Here is an 18,761-nt window from a genome sequence, read left to right on the forward strand (position 1 = left end):
ATTTAATTTATTGTTCCACGCGTCATGCGCTTTTGTACTATGTACGGATGTAGCACTCACACTAATGCAGATGGCGAACTTTCCCTTAGTTCCTTTTAAACTAAGTATCCCCTAGGGCCTAAGGGATATGTAGTTTAAAAGCCTAGGGCCTAGGCCCTATTAATTTGTGGCTAGGCTTTTAACATGTTGACTAATAATATGTCAACTAAGGCTCAAAAGGGCTAGGAATCCAGAGCCGTAAAACAAAAAAAAAACATTTGTCACTGTCACTTGGTTGTCACCAAGTTGTCACTTGTCAACTTGTCAATGTCTATGAATTTCCATTTTCCAATATTTTCCGGTTTCCCGCATTTTCCGCTTTTCGATGTTTATGCGGTGCTTTATTTTTTGCATTCTTGGACGGTGTATAACGTATAACTGTGTTTTTCAGTTTTCTTTAGCAAAGAAGTACTGTTTTTACCTTCTTATTTAGTTTGTTTGCTTTGTTGCATATTTTTTTTGTTCAAAATATTTTGTGCCATGTAAAGTTTGTATTCTGTTAAAAAGTTGCACCTTGTGCATTTGTGCAGTGTTTTATTTTTTTGCCAAGGGCTTAGAATCATAATGCCTTTATGTTAGATTACTTTTTATCTTAGATTATTATTTTAGCAATAATTGCACCACATTTCCATTTCATTGCTGTTACTCCCTGAGGAGTTTGTAAATATTGTTCATTATCAATTGTTAGGTATGTGCTTCTCAGAGTGTGTTTTGTAATTTTGCAAGTGATTAAGTAGTAATTACCAAAACCATTAGAACATGTTTTGAACTTTGTTAGGGAATAATGGTATGTCTAAATCTGTGAACATTAGTAGGTTATTAAAAACCTTAAAAACTTGATGTTTTTTAAATATTTTAGTTTCTAAATAGATGAACTAATTGATTTTAAACAATGAGTCAAAAGGAACAATCGAAATTAGATAGGTTTTTTAAAGTTAAGCATATTGTATCTGCACCTACCACTACACTAATGCCTGGTAATAAAAAGAGACTAAACTTATCATTATCAAGAACACCAATGAAGTCACCAAAATTGTTACTAGAGGATCATAGTGTGCCAGCAGTGATAGATTTGACAAGTGATGATGAAATGCGGGATGCAGGTGAACTTTTTGATGTTTTTTTAAAATCATTCTCTTAGTCAAGTCACATACACATACTTTTGCATTTATAATACTATAGTATGGATTAATGTTTTTCAGACGAACTTAATTGTAGTGGCACTTCTACAGTTTCTTATACTTCAAACACTACTATTACATGCAGCCCTGCAAATAATACATCTCCAGGAACTCCAAAACTGTTTTATCCATCATCAAAAGGAACATTTAATTTGCAATCTAAAAAGGGAAATCTCTCTATCAAAAGTTCTATGAAGGCGAAGGGAAATTTGGATTTATCTTTGGAGTCAGAAAACGTAAAGGATGAGGAATTCAAAGAAAAAATAAAAGCCATAGATGATAAAAGTAAGTAAGTTTGTTAATCATAAGAAATATATTTTCATTTGCTTTCTGGCCCTGCTTGGGTCCTTAGGTGTCTTCTTCTTCTTCCTTTTTTTGGGCTGTGCAAGACATTGGTTTCTTGTATCATTTTGACTGTCTCCAATCTAGTGTGATCACCACCAATTTTCTGTGTCAATGCTTGTGGATAACAGGTACAGCAGCATTTCCTGACTTGAATTAGAGTTGCTTTCTCAGGGTGTAAAATGTGTTTCACCTAGGTGGGTGCTATGTTTATGTGTGTGGGGCAGTAGCAGATTAAGTGCATCAGAGTGTCATAAGATGCCTGCCATAGTCTGCAGCTATCTGTGCCCTGGAGTTTAAAGTTGTAGGTCCCTTGTCAACTGTTTCTGATTCTTTTTTTAATTTTTTATTCAGATACAAGTTAGCCCTTGACTGCAATCTCACCTAATGGTGGCAGTCTAAGATGGAAGCATGGATCCATTGTGATTTTGCCAATACTTGTGGACACTAGTTACAGCAGCACTTTCCTGACCGGAATACCCAAAAGCTAATTATTTTGCAGATGAACTTAATTGTAGCGGCACTTCTGCAACTTCTAATAGTTCGAACACTACAATTACATACAGCCCTGCATATAATACATCTCCAGGAACTCCAAAATTGCTCAGTCCATCGCCAAAAAAGAAATTTTATTCGCCTTCTAAAAAGAGACAGCTTGCTATCAAAAGTCCTGTAAAGGCAAAGCGAAATTTGAGTCTATCATTGGGATCACAAGATGTAAAGGATGAGGAATTCAAAGAAAAAACAAAAGGAGTAGATGATAAAAGTAAGTGCTTAATACAGATAAATGTTGCATTTATAATATTAAGCAAGGATTTGTTGATATAGAATAGAAAGAAGCATTTATTAAACTATATCACCTCTCGGTTCAGAGTGGCCATAAAGTTTGCTGAATAACAAAATAAAATTGATTCTTCATTTGGAATATGAAAACAGTAAAAAACTTCTTGCCTTTCAAAGTATTAGAATATTAAATATGCCGATTCTCATTAAATCCCCAAACTTGCCATAGCAAAAAATACTTACATTTTTCTATTACAGCAATATTCCTTATGAAAATCGTTAATGAATGCTTGAATGACAGAAATTTACGGCTACTCATAAGCGAAAAGTCGTTGGAACTTTTTGAAAAATATATGCAAGCAAAACCTCCGGGACAAAGGATAGTATGCAGACTGTACTGGCAGGTAAACTTCTACTTTGTTTAGTTGGAGGGGAAAGGGAATTTTTTTATCAATACATAATATTTTGTCACATATAGCGGGCTCGATTATATAACAAAATATATAGTCATAATATATACATACTACCTACTACATCAAGCCTGTCTACAAACAATTGTAGCCAAAGTGAACTAAAAAAAAGATTTGACACAATAAACTTTGCAGGTGGAGCAGTGGTGTAGATGGAACAAAATAAAAAACAATGCTTGTGGTAACAAAGAAAAGAAAGAAAAAAAAGAAAAGCAAGAAAGAACAAATATTGATTCCAAAGTTGACATTGATGACCCCGTTATACAGGATGTGTTGAATTATCTCATTGAAAATGGCTTTATTGCGGTGGCGCAGTATAATGGTAAATAATACATTATACTAGCCGATGCCCGCGACTTCGCCCGCGTGGATTTAGATGTTTTGAAATCCCGTGGGAACTCTTTGATTTTCCGGGATAAAAAATAGCCAATGTGCTAATCTAGGATATTATCTATCTCCATCCCAAATTTCAACCAAATCCGTCTAGTAGTTTTTGCGTGAAGGAGTAACAAACATACACATACACACAAACTTTCGCCTTTATAATATTAGTGTGAAGTGTGATAAGTGTGAATTATGATAGTGTGATTTAGAGCATTGCGTGACCTACAACCACGCTTAGGTGACGTTTATGCGTGACGTTACGTGTACGTTTTTATATATTTGTGTACTTTTTCTTCAGGAGAAAAACACGATTTGAATTTTGATGAAATGGTTAAGATTGTGAGTAGAGAAGAGTTGGAAGAAATATGCAAAGGATTTAAAATAAAAGAAAAAAATAAAGCAAAGGGCATACAACTATTGAAGAATTTTATGCAACAAAAGACCAACATCGCCTCATATTTTGGCGGAAGAAGTAACAACGAAAGTCGCCTTTTGAAGGTGTAAGTGGTTTTCAAGTTGTTCACAGTTTAGTAGCTATTAAAAGTTTACAAAAATTTTAAGTTTTGGATACTTTTCAGGCTTAGTACTTTAACGGTGAAGGTGTAATAATTTTGTGGTGTACAATAAAAGTACAGCAGCTGGCAAGAAATATTGTACATCAACCTTTAGAAAGAGCTTTCGGCTTCGTAGAGTGTTGTCTCTGTCACTCATTATGTGACATTTTGTTGGTCTCAATGACAGAGACAACGCTTTACGAAACCGCTATCTCTTTCTTAAGATCGATGTCAATATTTCCTGCAGGGTACTGTATATTCATTCATTCATTGCAGGTTGGGTGCGAAGGCTGGGAAATGCTACAAGCTCGCCGATCAAGCTCGCCAAGCATTGAACGAACTGTATATTTTGATGTATCTCGGCATGAACTATAGCATCATCAGCGATAAGAACTTGGAACAGATGCTACTGAATGAAAAGTCACAGCGTGAGAGCTATCCCGTCGACGTTGAATTGCTGGACAACGCGAGTGTAGTCTTCAAAAATAGGCTAGAATTTGAACGGTAAGTAAGAATTAAAAACTGGTCAAGTGCGAGTTGCACTCGCATACGAAGGGTTCCGTATGTAGAACACTGCAAGTTAATGATGAACTACGCCATCTATATTTGGTTTTCTTGACAGATACGACAGGCGGCTGTGCGGGAGAGGCAGACAGACACAACAAAGTGATCCTATAAGGTTTCCTTTTTGAGTTACGGAACCCTAAAAACTACAATATTATAAAAATATATTATCTACGTTTTTATAATTTTGTTTTAATTTTACTTGTTTTTCCAGGTATCTGAACGCACATTCCATTTATGGAGATTTTTTGGCAAAGACTGAATTAAAGGAGAGATGCAGGATCATTGAATCTGTTTTTGGTCTTTTTAAAGCTATTGACAATGATGAAATGATGACGTAAGTTATATAAATTACTATTCATCAATTTTTATAAACTGGTAACCCCCCGTCCACACACTGCACTTGTGGCATGGGAAGAAGCGAGGAATGGAGGCAGAGACGTAGTGTGGCCGCGTTACTCGTACGTTCCTCGTTCATGCCCATCGCTCCCTATTTTTTCTTATTACTGCCACAGTTTCGCCGTCCATCGCGTTGCAAATATAAGCGACCTAGTGCGGCGGCGTGAGTAGAGCAGTGTGTGGACCCACAGTAACAAATTGCTGTCTTGAAGAATGCTCGTAGGTGTCGTTGTACCCAGAGATGCGTAAACACCGCGCCAGCCCACTATCTATGCAGTCAGTGCTGTTACAGGCCCATACAAAAGCCCGTCTGAGATCTGTGTTTGTACAATGCGCAGTCATACACCTAGTGATCAGATTAGACTACTTGCTTGAAAAGTATATTTTTAGTATGATATTTGATTATATATTGTATTTTTTTATTTTTTTTTTAAAAGAGCAACTACTGATTCTCTTGTCAGCAGCTGTTTTCAGTAGAATTTTCATTCTAAACCGCTAGAATCTTGACTTAAATATCATGTGGCACATGATGTCGTATATGAAATAAATAAATTCATTTGATTTCAAATTCATCGCATTTCATCATTATGATAATAACAATTGATGTTTTATAGCTACAAGTCGCTGCCAGTTTGGTTACGTCGCTTCACCCCTGCTTACATATTCGTGAAGATTCTCGGAGAAGGCATCACCGACTTAAAGAGAGACAAGACGAAAGCAACTCTCATCCACGACATTCTGTCTGCGCTTATTGAGCAAAACGTGTTCAGGCAACACAAGAAAGCGCATTGGATTGCGGAAAAGGCTCTTGTCTTGGACAAATTCTTGGGCGATGCGGATCAGGTAACTTTTGAACTTAAGACAAGTCAAGACAAGAGTGAAAAGGCGCGGATCAGGTAACTTTGTACTAAAGACAATTCAAGAGTGAATAGGCATCTTCTAGGCAAACGCGCTTTACACGATGTAATCAGAACGCTAGCAAAATCTTAGTGTTATTATTGTACTACCTAAACACAATCCAATTCCAATAACCATTTGCCTTATCTTGTATTTTTAGTGATTTAATATTTTTCAAAACCGCAGTGTATAGCGTGCAAAACTCGTGTCAATGCCCTAAATACGACGCGGCATTGACTCCGAGTGATCGAGTAAAAATGTACGTTTCATTTATAGAGTAATTTTTTTATTCAGGCAGCAAAAGTTTTGCTAGAAGGATTCAGCTCAAACCTACCGACTGAAGCCGAGCAGTTGCTGTACCCGCGGGCTCTTAGACTGGCGAAACGGAAAACAAACAAAATCGATGTAGTAACAGCAGACAAAATCGCAGTGTACGCGCAGAAAGTGGCCAATTGGGAGAAAGAGATATCGGCGAGGCACATTTATAAAGTACCCATGGAGTGAGTATTAGAGCTAAAGCACACAGGCGAAGTGGAGTGCAGCCGAGTCTGTTTGATGGCAATTTGAACTCAGCTATACAGTTTTCTCTCTCGTCGTATTCCTCATTGCTGGGGGTTATGACACTTTTCCATAATGGTAGGAGTTTTATTGAGATAATAATGTGGTGGGTGGCCAGATCCTTCCCACGCGTGGGCCCGAATAACACACATGCAATGCCCGTGCGACACGTAAATATTTTTTTCTCTATACATTGTAGTTTCAATTTTATGTGTTTTATCTGTTGGCAGTACAATAAAAAAATCAACATCTTAAATTAAATAAGCATAATATTAGGTATTGAATGCAAGCAAGAATGGTATAATCTTGCTTGTATCATTGTATTCTCGGGAGGTTAAAATGATATAACTGTTGTCAGCAACTACGGCAAAGGCAAGCTGAAGTTTGAGGCTATCGTAGACGGAGCCCGCACAAAGCTGAGCGTGGAGGAGTATTGCATACACCACTACATCCACGTCGACTCCATGTACACGCACGGTAAAAGTCCTTGATTTTTATAACATATACACATATTTATATAGCAAAAATATATATAAATATACATATTTATGTTATAATATATAAAAAATAACCTCGATAGCTCAACGGTTAAAGGAGCGGACTGGAATCCGAAAGGTCACCGGTTAAAACCCCACCCGTTGCACTATTGTCGTACCTACTCCTAGCACAAGCCTGACGCTTAATTGAAGGAGAAAGAGGAATATTACTCATAATGATAAACTTGGCTAATATTCTTTTTAAAAAAACAAAAAAAAAACACCGAAATCCATGCGTACGGAGTCCATCATTTAGTGCATAATAATATAATTAAATACTGGAAGAAATTCTTCTGAATAAATTCTGGAAGTCTTAGTACCGTTTTGTCACAATAAATCCTATATATCGTTTACATCCTATACTTTAAAAAGTCGGTTGAAAAGAAAAGTAAGATAAGGGGTAATCTTTTCCAGGTGGGCACTGGGAGGGTAGGATAGTAACCACATTTTTTTTCCTCCTATTCTGGGACATAATCTATGCGCGCCTGCGCGGCGTGCGCGGCCTGTTCCTCTCGCGCTACCAGGCGCACCCACTAGACCTCTACACCGATAGCTTCTATGCGAACCGACAGCTCCTGATCGAGGACAGACTGAAGGAGATCGAGAAGTCCACGGAAGGGGATATGTTGGCCCGGATGCAGGCTACGTGGGATAACAGACCTGAAAGTAAGTTAAAAGAGTCTGTGTAAAAGTTGAACAGTTGGAAGACTTGGTTTCAGTTAAAACCACCAAAAGTCAGAGTCCTGGGTGTAGATATATTTGCGTATAGGTTTTGGATATGAAAATGGGTGTCCTCTTTGTAATCGACATATTATTGTTAATTTAGGCTATTTAATTTATAGATGTAAATTATATAGCGCGTTTACAAGCTAATCCACGAGCTTTACAATTAATTTTTCGTTTAATTTCATTTTCATATTGTTAAATTTTAAACACGCTTTTTTATTCTCAGCTGAAATATCGGGCATAAACCGCAGCATAGGGTGGGACAATGTAAGCGCGGTAGCGGCGTGCCTGGGCCCTCGCCGCGTGGCCGTGTTGTGTCGTCGCCTGGCCACGCGCTACCACTACGCGCACAGCGGGTTCCCAGACCTCACCCTGTGGAATGTTCACACTAAGCAGGTAAATAGAACAGATATACAAGGAACCAGAAGCTTAATTTGCTGTAATCCGCTAAACCTGACAAATCTGAATGGTGCAACATGCCGCATGCGATATGCATTGCCCGCCCTTCCACTGCTAAACATGCAGGAAGAGCCAGCCACCAAGCAAGCAATACGCACCACTACCACGCAGCACCACATAAATCCCAAAACTACTCCGACGCACGTTTCGCCCTGACACCGGAGCATCCTCAGGAGATGTACACCTAACAATGTCTTATTGCAAAGCACCCTCACCCTCCCCTCACCCTGTGGAATGTTCGCACTAAGCAAGTAAACAGAACAAGGCATACCTACATCGCAGCATCGAGTGGGACGACGTAAGCGCACTATGGACGTGCCTGAGCCCACGCCGCGTGGCCGTTTTGCGTCTCGATTGATGTTGTCTGTTCACCTGATGGCGCTTTCCTCTGCGAGGACGCCATTCTAGCACCTAACCCGATTTATCGGTTTATCGGTATCGGGTAGCGATGTCTATGGATTTTTCGAGCTATGTGCCCTACCCATTGCCACTTTGAGCTATGTCGGTTACTATGGTTTTCCTACAGATCTGCTCATTTCTGAGTTGATCACGTGAAGAAACTCCAAGCATAGATCTCTCCATCGTCCTGAGTAACTCTAAGCTTTCCTTTCATATGAGGCCCACTGCGACAATGTCTCTGACCATCATGAAGAATAGTTGATATTATGATGTGTGTATAAAGAAACTTTTCTCATGCCCAACAGATAGTATTCGTGGAAGTAAAGACTGACTCAGACAAACCGTCGATGAAGCAAATGCAATGGATGCACTACCTCAAAGACAATAAAATTAACGTCGAGTTCTGTTACGTAGGCGTTCACACCAAGAGCGCCCGCTCGAGGAACTGCGGCGAAATGGAATATTCTGAGGATGATGCTGATGATTAGATCTGGTGATGATCATGATAACGATTTGATGATATAAGATTACAAAACCTTATGAACCGTTTTTTTAGTTTAGAGGGCAGTACAGAAAAGTCGATGACGATGGAAAAATATCTGTTTGTTATGATCAGTAAATTTTGTGATAATAGTTTTTACAATGTATACTAATTTAGGATTATAATATAGAGATGAGATAAGATAATGATATAATAACTTAAGCATAGATTTACTAATATTTTAAATTGGTGCTATTAAGTATAGATTATATAATAATATTTCTTTATAGTACCTTAGTAGCCGCCTTGTAGTAATTATAATTATTATAAGGCGGCAAAATTCAAATTCAAGCACAATCGACACAATTCGAAAGGCAGTCTCAAAAGCACATTATGTCCCTTCTGTGTTAGGTAATTTTTGAAGCTATTGAACAATTTTTTTGAAAAATAAAATAATTATTATGGTTTTTGCTAGCTTAGAGATGTTTTGCTTTAATTTTCTACATTTACCTATATCTGCATTTAAAATTAATGTTTAAATATACGTCGATTAAGTAAGATTTCGATTGACATTGTGCATGTGAAGTACAAAATCTGATACTTTCTAATTAAAATTGTTTTTTTTTTGGATGTACATTCGAACTATTTTGTTCAATTAATACATATTTACATACATATTACATATACATACTTTTGTATTGAAATGTTTTTTAATTGTATGGTTGAACATTGGGTGGGCGTTGGACTAAGTTCCATTACGGGTCGATTTATACTAACGCAAATTCGCGCGAATTTCTAAAATTTAACACAGCATATTGATTTGTATTTGGTGATTAAAAATTCCTTTACTTCGTTTTATTTCTCGGTACACGTGGAGATAGAGGTCAATATACTGAACGCTGCTAGTATAAATTGACCCTACGTGAGCAAAGCCTGAGGAACATCTTGTATGCTTATACTTTTTCATGATGTGACATGATTTTGTCTTGCAAGTTTAACCAAATACGAATTATTTATAAGAGTAAATTCTTATATCGAGATCCTGAATCCGGATGAACACTAACTACCTACTATATAGAAAATCGTTTTGAATTAATAATAAATTATTTTTGAGAGTTCTTTTCTAGTCATTTAATTTTTAGAGTTCCGTACCCGGAATGGTTCCAACGGGACCTATTACTAAGCATCTGCTTTCCGTCCGTCTGTCAGTCAGCGCGCTGCATCTCGTAAACGGTAATAGGTAGAGAGTTGAAATTTTCTCAAAATGTGTATTTCGTTCGAAAAAGTGGTACGGAACCCTTGTGCGAGTTCGACTCGCACTTGACAGTATCGGAGAACGCCCTGGTTATTTTTTTGTCTACATCATTTGATTCATCAGGACAGGATCATTATTTAAGGACGTATTTGCACACTTGTATAGATTTTCGGTACGCTTTGTGGCTAAAATATACTAAGTAAATTGGAACTACAGATTGCTAAAAATAGATTGGTCCTTTATCTCCAGAGATCGAGTAATTTTTTGATAAAATCATTAATTTTGATACTATAAGAACGATTTTCCTTCACCTCTTCCACGCAGAATTAACGATTTAGGGTCAAGTTTAGGTACATTTTTCTCAGTTTACGTACGGATTTTATTCTTCTAATAAATATTTTCCGTTAGCACATAATGTGCACCTCAAAAAATAGGATTATTATATTAATAATAGTATAAAAATAAATAAAAACATCGTGTATAAATTTTTCACGTATTTTGCTTCAACCGCAAACCTTAATACAGTGCACTAAGGGTTATTTTGATATTGGGCAGGCAATGGTATGATTTCAAAATTATATCAGTCAGCGGCCAGCCGCCTTCGTGGGTGGTCTCTGCGTCGGTTGCTATAATTTTTTGATGTGGAAAAGATCGCTGTACGAACACAAAATAGTTCGACAAAACCCTAACTGATATTTATAGGTACTTATTCCGTGATTGTGCTGATATTTTGGCAAGGTAAGATAATAATGATAATATTATGTACCTATTATCACATTTTATCGTTAGCTGGATTTTTTTCTTGAGCATGATAGTGATCTGATAGTGAACTTCGAAGGCTGCGACAGGAACTTGAAGACTAGAAGAACTAGATGTGTCCAGTTTGGGCTCGTTTTCTTAGTCATGACGAGATCTTACCTCCGGATTTGTGGAGTGACCTGATGGTATACCTCGGAAGTCACTATTGGAACTCGGAGACGAATAGAGCTAGGTGTTTCGAGTTTGGGCTCATTTTCTTAGACATGATGAGATCTTACCTCCGGATTTGTGGAGTGACCTGATGGTATACCTCGGAAGTCACTATTGGAACTCGGAGACGAATAGAGCTAGGTGTTTCGAGTTTGGGCTCATTTTCTTAGTCATGATGAGATCTTACCTCCGGATTTGTGGAGTGACCTGATGGTATACCTCGGAAGTCACTATTGGAACTCGGAGACGAATAGAGCTACGTGTTTCGAGTTTGGGCTCATTTTCTTAGTAATGATGAGATCTTACCTCCGGATTTGTGGAGTGACCTGATGGTATACCTCGGAAGTCACTATTGGAACTCGGAGACGAATAGAGCTAGGTGTTTCGAGTTTGGGCTCATTTTCTTAGTCATGATGAGATCTTACCTCCGGATTTGTGGAGTGACCTGATGGTATACCTCGGAAGTCACTATTGGAACTCGGAGACGAATAGAGCTAGGTGTTTCGAGTTTGGGCTCATTTTCTTAGTCATGATGAGATCTTACCTCCGGATTTGTGGAGTGACCTGATGGTATACCTCGGAAGTCACTATTGGAACTCGGAGACGAATAGAGCTAGGTGTTTCGAGTTTGGGCTCATTTTCTTAGTAATGATGAGATCTTACCTCCGGATTTGTGGAGTGACCTGATGGTATACCTCGGAAGTCACTATTGGAACTCGGAGACGAATAGAGCTAGGTGTTTCGAGTTTGGGCTCATTTTCTTAGTCATGATGAGATCTTACCTCCGGATTTGTGGAGTGACCTGATGGTATACCTCGGAAGTCACTATTGGAACTCGGAGACGAATAGAGCTAGGTGTTTCGAGTTTGGGCTCATTTTCTTAGTCATGATGAGATCTTACCTCCGGATTTGTGGAGTGACCTGATGGTATACCTCGGAAGTCACTATTGGAACTCGGAGACGAATAGAGCTAGGTGTTTCGAGTTTGGGCTCATTTTCTTAGTAATGATGAGATCTTACCTCCGGATTTGTGGAGTGACCTGATGGTATACCTCGGAAGTCACTATTGGAACTCGGAGACGAATAGAGCTAGGTGTTTCGAGTTTGGGCTCATTTTCTTAGTCATGATGAGATCTTACCTCCGGATTTGTGGAGTGACCTGATGGTATACCTCGGAAGTCACTATTGGAACTCGGAGACGAATAGAGCTAGGTGTTTCGAGTTTGGGCTCATTTTCTTAGTAATGATGAGATCTTACCTCCGGATTTGTGGAGTGACCTGATGGTATACCTCGGAAGTCACTATTGGAACTCGGAGACGAATAGAGCTAGGTGTTTCGAGTTTGGGCTCATTTTCTTAGTCATGATGAGATCTTACCTCCGGATTTGTGGAGTGACCTGATGGTATACCTCGGAAGTCACTATTGGAACTCGGAGACGAATAGAGCTAGGTGTTTCGAGTTTGGGCTCATTTTCTTAGTAATGATGAGATCTTACCTCCGGATTTGTGGAGTGACCTGATGGTATACCTCGGAAGTCACTATTGGAACTCGGAGACGAATAGAGCTAGGTGTTTCGAGTTTGGGCTCATTTTCTTAGTAATGATGAGATCTTACCTCCGGATTTGTGGAGTGACCTGATGGTATACCTCGGAAGTCACTATTGGAACTCGGAGACGAATAGAGCTAGGTGTTTCGAGTTGGGGCTCATTTTCTTAGTCATGATGAGATCTTACCTCCGGATTTGTGGAGTGACCTGATGGTACACCTAGGAAGTCACTATTGGAACTCGGAGACGAATAGAGCTAGGTGTTTCGAGTTTGGGCTCATTTTCTTAGTAATGATGAGATCTTACCTCCGGATTTGTGGAGTGACCTGATGGTATACCTCGGAAGTCACTATTGGAACTCGGAGACGAATAGAGCTAGGTGTTTCGAGTTTGGGCTCATTTTCTTAGTCATGATGAGATCTTACCTCCGGATTTGTGGAGTGACCTGATGGTATACCTCGGAAGTCACTATTGGAACTCGGAGACGAATAGAGCTAGGTGTTTCGAGTTTGGGCTCATTTTCTTAGTAATGATGAGATCTTACCTCCGGATTTGTGGAGTGACCTGATGGTATACCTCGGAAGTCACTATTGGAACTCGGAGACGAATAGAGCTAGGTGTTTCGAGTTTGGGCTCATTTTCTTAGTAATGATGAGATCTTACCTCCGGATTTGTGGAGTGACCTGATGGTATACCTCGGAAGTCACTATTGGAACTCGGAGACGAATAGAGCTAGGTGTTTCGAGTTTGGGCTCATTTTCTTAGTCATGATGAGATCTTACCTCCGGATTTGTGGAGTGACCTGATGGTATACCTCGGAAGTCACTATTGGAACTCGGAGACGAATAGAGCTAGGTGTTTCGAGTTTGGGCTCATTTTCTTAGTAATGATGAGATCTTACCTCCGGATTTGTGGAGTGACCTGATGGTATACCTCGGAAGTCACTATTGGAACTCGGAGACGAATAGAGCTAGGTGTTTCGAGTTTGGGCTCATTTTCTTAGTCATGATGAGATCTTACCTCCGGATTTGTGGAGTGACCTGATGGTATACCTCGGAAGTCACTATTGGAACTCGGAGACGAATAGAGCTAGGTGTTTCGAGTTTGTGCTCATTTTCTTAGTAATGATGAGATCTTACCTCCGGATTTGTGGAGTGACCTGATGGTATACCTCGGAAGTCACTATTGGAACTCGGAGACGAATAGAGCTAGGTGTTTCGAGTTTGGGCTCATTTTCTTAGTAATGATGAGATCTTACCTCCGGATTTGTGGAGTGACCTGATGGTATACCTCGGAAGTCACTATTGGAACTCGGAGACGAATAGAGCTAGGTGTTTCGAGTTGGGGCTCATTTTCTTAGTCATGATGAGATCTTACCTCCGGATTTGTGGAGTGACCTGATGGTACACCTAGGAAGTCACTATTGGAACTCGGAGACGAATAGAGCTAGGTGTTTCGAGTTTGGGCTCATTTTCTTAGTAATGATGAGATCTTACCTCCGGATTTGTGGAGTGACCTGATGGTATACCTCGGAAGTCACTATTGGAACTCGGAGACGAATAGAGCTAGGTGTTTCGAGTTTGGGCTCATTTTCTTAGTCATGATGAGATCTTACCTCCGGATTTGTGGAGTGACCTGATGGTATACCTCGGAAGTCACTATTGGAACTCGGAGACGAATAGAGCTAGGTGTTTCGAGTTTGGGCTCATTTTCTTAGTCATGATAAGATCTTACCTCCGGATTTGTGGAGTGACCTGATGGTATACCTCGGAAGTCACTATTGGAACTCGGAGACGAATAGAGCTAGCTGTTTCAAGTTCGGGCTCATTTTGTTAGTCATGATGAGATATTACCTCCGGATTTGTGGAGTGACCTGATGGTACACCTCGGAAGTCACTATTGGAACTCGGAGACGAATAGAGCTAGGTGTTTCGAGTTTGGGCTCATTTTCTTAGTAATGATGAGATCTTACCTCCGGATTTGTGGAGTGACCTGATGGTATACCTTGGAAGTCACTATTGGAACTCGGAGACGAATAGAGCTAGGTGTTTCGAGTTTGGGCTCATTTTCTTAGTCATGATGAGATCTTACCTCCGGATTTGTGGAGTGACCTGATGGTATACCTCGGAAGTCACTATTGGAACTCGGAGACGAATAGAGCTAGGTGTTTCGAGTTTGGGCTCATTTTCTTAGTCATGATAAGATCTTACCTCCGGATTTGTGGAGTGACCTGATGGTATACCTCGGAAGTCACTATTGGAACTCGGAGACGAATAGAGCTAGCTGTTTCGAGTTCGGGCTCATTTTCTTAGTCATGATGAGATGTTACCTCCGGATTTGTGAAGTGACCTGATGGTATACCTCGGAAGTCACTATTGGAACTCGGAGACGAATAGAGCTAGCTGTTTCGAGTTTGGGCTCATTTTCTTAGTCATGATGAGATGTTACCTCCGGATTCGTGAAGTGACCTGATGGTATACCTCGGATGTCACTATTGGAACTCGGAGACGAATAAAGCTAGCTGTTTCGAGTTCGGGCTCATTTTCTTAGTCATGATGAGATCTTACCTCCGGATTTGTGGAGTGACCTGATGGTATACCTCGGAAGTCACTATTGGAACTTACAAAACGAGCTCAAACTCATAACATCTAACTCTACTTGACTCGAAAGTCCAATAGTGGCTTTTGAAGTATACCTTCAGAGCACTCCAACAAGTTTCAAGGTGTAATCTCGTCATAACTAACAAAACGAGCCCAAACTCGAAACACCTAGCTCTATTCGTCTCCGAGTTCCAATAGTGACTTCCAAGGTATACCATCAGGTCACTCCACAAATCCGGAGGTAAGATCTCATCATGACTAAGAAAATGAGCTCAAACTCGAAAAACCTAGCTCTATTCGTCTCCGAGTTCCAATAGTGGCTTCCGAGGTATACCATCAGGTCACTCCACAAATCCGGAGGTAAGATCTCATCATGACTAAGAAAATGAGCCCAAACTCGAAACACCTAGCTCTATTCGTCTCCGAGTTCCAATAGTGACTTTCGAGGTATACCATCAGGTCACTCCACAAATCCGGAGGTAAGATCTCATCATGACTAAGAAAATGAGCCCAAACTCGAAACACCTAGCTCTATTCGTCTCCGAGTTCCAATAGTGACTTCCGAGGTATACCATCAGGTCACTCCACAAATCCGGAGGTAAGATCTCATCATGACTAAGAAAATGAGCCCAAACTCGAAACACCTAGCTCTATTCGTCTCCGAGTTCCAATAGTGACTTCCAATGATACCATCAGGTCACTCCACAAATCCGGAGGTAAGATCTCATCATGACTAAGAAAATGAGCCCAAACTCGAAACACCTAGCTCTATTCGTCTCCGAGTTCCAATAGTGACTTCCGAGGTATACCATCAGGTCACTCCACAAATCCGGAGGTAAGATCTCATCATGACTAAGAAAATGAGCCCAAACTCGAAACACCTAGCTCTATTCGTCTCCGAGTTCCAATAGTGACTTCCGAGGTGTACCATCAGGTCACTCCACAAATCCGGAGGTAATATCTCATCATGACTAACAAAATGAGCCCGAACTCGAAACAGCTAGCTCTATTCGTCTCCGAGTTCCAATAGTGACTTCCGAGGTATACCATCAGGTCACTCCACAAATCCGGAGGTAAGATCTCATCATGACTAAGAAAATGAGCCCAAACTCGAAACACCTAGCTCTATTCGTCTCCGAGTTCCAATAGTGACTTCCGAGGTATACCATCAGGTCACTCCACAAATCCGGAGGTAAGATCTCATCATGACTAAGAAAATGAGCCCAAACTCGAAACACCTAGCTCTATTCGTCTCCGAGTTCCAATAGTGACTTCCAAGGTATACCATCAGGTCACTCCACAAATCCGGAGGTAAGATCTCATCATTACTAAGAAAATGAGCCCAAACTCGAAACACCTAGCTCTATTCGTCTCCGAGTTCCAATAGTGACTTCCGAGGTGTACCATCAGGTCACTCCACAAATCCGGAGGTAATATCTCATCATGACTAACAAAATGAGCCCAAACTCGAAACAGCTAGCTCTATTCGTCTCCGAGTTCCAATAGTGACTTCCGAGGTATACCATCAGGTCACTCCACAAATCCGGAGGTAAGATCTTATCATGACTAAGAAAATGAGCCCAAACTCGAAACACCTAGCTCTATTCGTCTCCGAGTTCCAATAGTGACTTCCGAGGTATACCATCAGGTCACTCCACAAATCCGGAGGTAAGATCTCATCATGACTAAGAAAATGAGCCCAAACTCGAAACACCTAGCTCTATTCGTCTCTGAGTTCCAGTAGTAGGTTCCAAAGTATGCAATTTCATCAAGTCGGGAGGTAATGTAATGCTATCCTTCTCAGATTATTTTAGTCATAGTAGGAGCTCATAATTTCATAAGCATGGAAATGTTGTTCATTGCCAAGAAGTCATGGTGAAATATTTCATCATCAGACCCTTAGTCTGTAGGCACTGTTCTACTTACTGTATTATTGTCAAGATACATATTTAAAAAAAAAACTGTTAAAAAAAATAGATGACCAAATATAAAATAAAATAAAAATATCAAAGTATCAAAATCAAGTCGATTCACTCATTTTGACGCAGCTGTGTGCGTGTGGGCAGTGTACTTATGTAGTAGTGCAATTTTGATACCTATTCATTTTGCAAAGACGTCCTTAAAACGGAAATATTTCAAAATGAAGACTGATACTATTTTTAAATTCCTCATCTCAATTATGTTATTCTACGTAATGATAACTCGTAGAAACAAAATACAGCTGGTTGAGAGCTTCTTTTCATACCAAAGCGCATTTAGGGTAGGGTAGGGTAGGTAGGTAGTGCTTCGTAGGGTTCGTAGTTTTATGACGAAAATAGTTACTAAATATACTATCATCAGGTATAAAAAATTTGTATACATAGGTATATTATTTTGTTTACAAATACCAATGTAAACAATAGGTACCTTTATCAAAGATTAGGTTAGGTAGTACAATAGTATAGAGTATTAGGACGAATTCGTAATACTCTATTGTACCTATGTACGTCGTTCGTCGCAATCGTGCGTGTTTGTTACCTAAGAATATTATATTATGTACCTACAGTCTAGTACTAGAATTTCGTTTTAATAAAAAAGTATTTTGTCATAAAAAATTTGTTTTATTTACAATTTTTATTGTTCCTCTGCAAAATGATGCAAAGATAAAAATAAGGCCCAACCTCTCTATATGTATAGACCATATATAGACGTAGACAAGAAAAAATGTGTAGGTAGGTAACTTATCAAAATTTGATATATCAAATCAAAATTATCAACTAGCTGTCAATCACTGAGCTTTGATTTATGCTCTATATACATAGATCATAGGCTATATATTATTATCTATGATTATGTGACTTTGTCTGTCAGAATACCTACTATAGGTAATTATTATTTACTTTTTATTTACGCCTTCACCGTGCGCCTTATTTTGAGCATTTTCTATTTTAATTGCACTAATACAGTGAATAAAAATTCACGAAATACAAAGCCTGAGTAAATAAATACTATACCTGCGAATGTTGTCGGTATATTTTCCCCTCCTGGCCATGTCTGCAGTGTCTGCGCTTTCAGTTCTATTCCTTTACTGCAAGAACAGATCCGACAAGAGGAAAGGCTACATGGATGTGAACGAAAAGCCATAAACTATTGTATTGGTTATTTATGTTTATACCTAGATTTACATACTTACTATGCCTTGTTTAGTTTTGTTATAATTTAATAGATAACTTGTTTAAATTAAGGTTTTTATTTAAAATTTTATTTGATGCATAGTAAATTACTTATACTTTATTGAAACTATTCTGAACCTTTGGTTAACATTATTTTAAGATCTGTCTTAATAATGACTAAGTAAAATTGATTTAAACCAAATCGTATCATCCTACTAATATTATAAACGCGAAAGTTTGTAAGTATGTATGGATGGATGTTTGTTACTCTTTCACACAAAACTACTGAACGGATTTGGATGAAATTTGGGATAGAGCTAGATTATAAACTGGACATAGGCTACTTATATCCCGGAAAATCAATGAGTTTCCACGGGATTTTTAAAAACATATATCCACGGGACCGAAGTCGCGGGCATCAGCTAGTAAAATATAATTTCACTGAGACGGCTCGTGAGGTGGGGAC

At 39.2% G+C, this 18,761-nt stretch overlaps 1 protein-coding gene across 2 annotated transcripts; it reads left to right on the forward strand.

The window, feature by feature from the left end:
• The first annotated feature begins 322 nt into the window (after positions 1-322).
• Positions 323-9,893, forward strand: LOC123875944 (fanconi-associated nuclease 1-like). Of its 2 annotated transcripts, XM_045922053.1 has the most exons (15): positions 323-447; positions 899-1,142; positions 1,242-1,505; positions 2,065-2,328; positions 2,604-2,749; positions 2,951-3,137; positions 3,498-3,699; positions 4,030-4,257; positions 4,532-4,654; positions 5,331-5,559; positions 5,908-6,113; positions 6,530-6,648; positions 7,122-7,373; positions 7,660-7,829; positions 8,597-9,893. In XM_045922053.1, exons 2-15 carry the CDS (start codon positions 932-934, stop codon positions 8,777-8,779), a joined length of 2,784 nt encoding a protein of 927 aa, XP_045778009.1. In that variant the 5' UTR covers positions 323-447; positions 899-931; the 3' UTR covers positions 8,780-9,893. The 2 variants fall into 2 exon arrangements, with proteins under 2 accessions (XP_045778009.1, XP_045778010.1); XM_045922054.1 differs by lacking the exons at positions 323-447; positions 1,242-1,505 and having other exon boundaries at positions 475-1,142.
• The last annotated feature ends 8,868 nt before the right edge of the window (positions 9,894-18,761 follow it).

The sequence above is a fragment of the Maniola jurtina genome, chromosome 20 (genome assembly GCF_905333055.1).
Source record: "Maniola jurtina chromosome 20, ilManJurt1.1, whole genome shotgun sequence".
In the NCBI taxonomy this organism is placed as follows: domain Eukaryota; kingdom Metazoa; phylum Arthropoda; class Insecta; order Lepidoptera; family Nymphalidae; genus Maniola; species Maniola jurtina.

Excerpts from the sequence above, each read along its gene's own strand:
- LOC123875944 (XM_045922053.1), top strand. The coding sequence starts at position 932 with ATGAGTCAAAAGGAACAATCGAAATTAGATAGGTTTTTTAAAGTTAAG. Across the intron at positions 2,750-2,950 it reads TATGCAGACTGTACTGGCAG|GTGGAGCAGTGGTGTAGATG; the intron begins GTAAACTTCTAC and ends TAAACTTTGCAG. Across the intron at positions 3,700-4,029 it reads GAAAGTCGCCTTTTGAAGGT|GTTGGGTGCGAAGGCTGGGA; the intron begins GTAAGTGGTTTT and ends CATTCATTGCAG.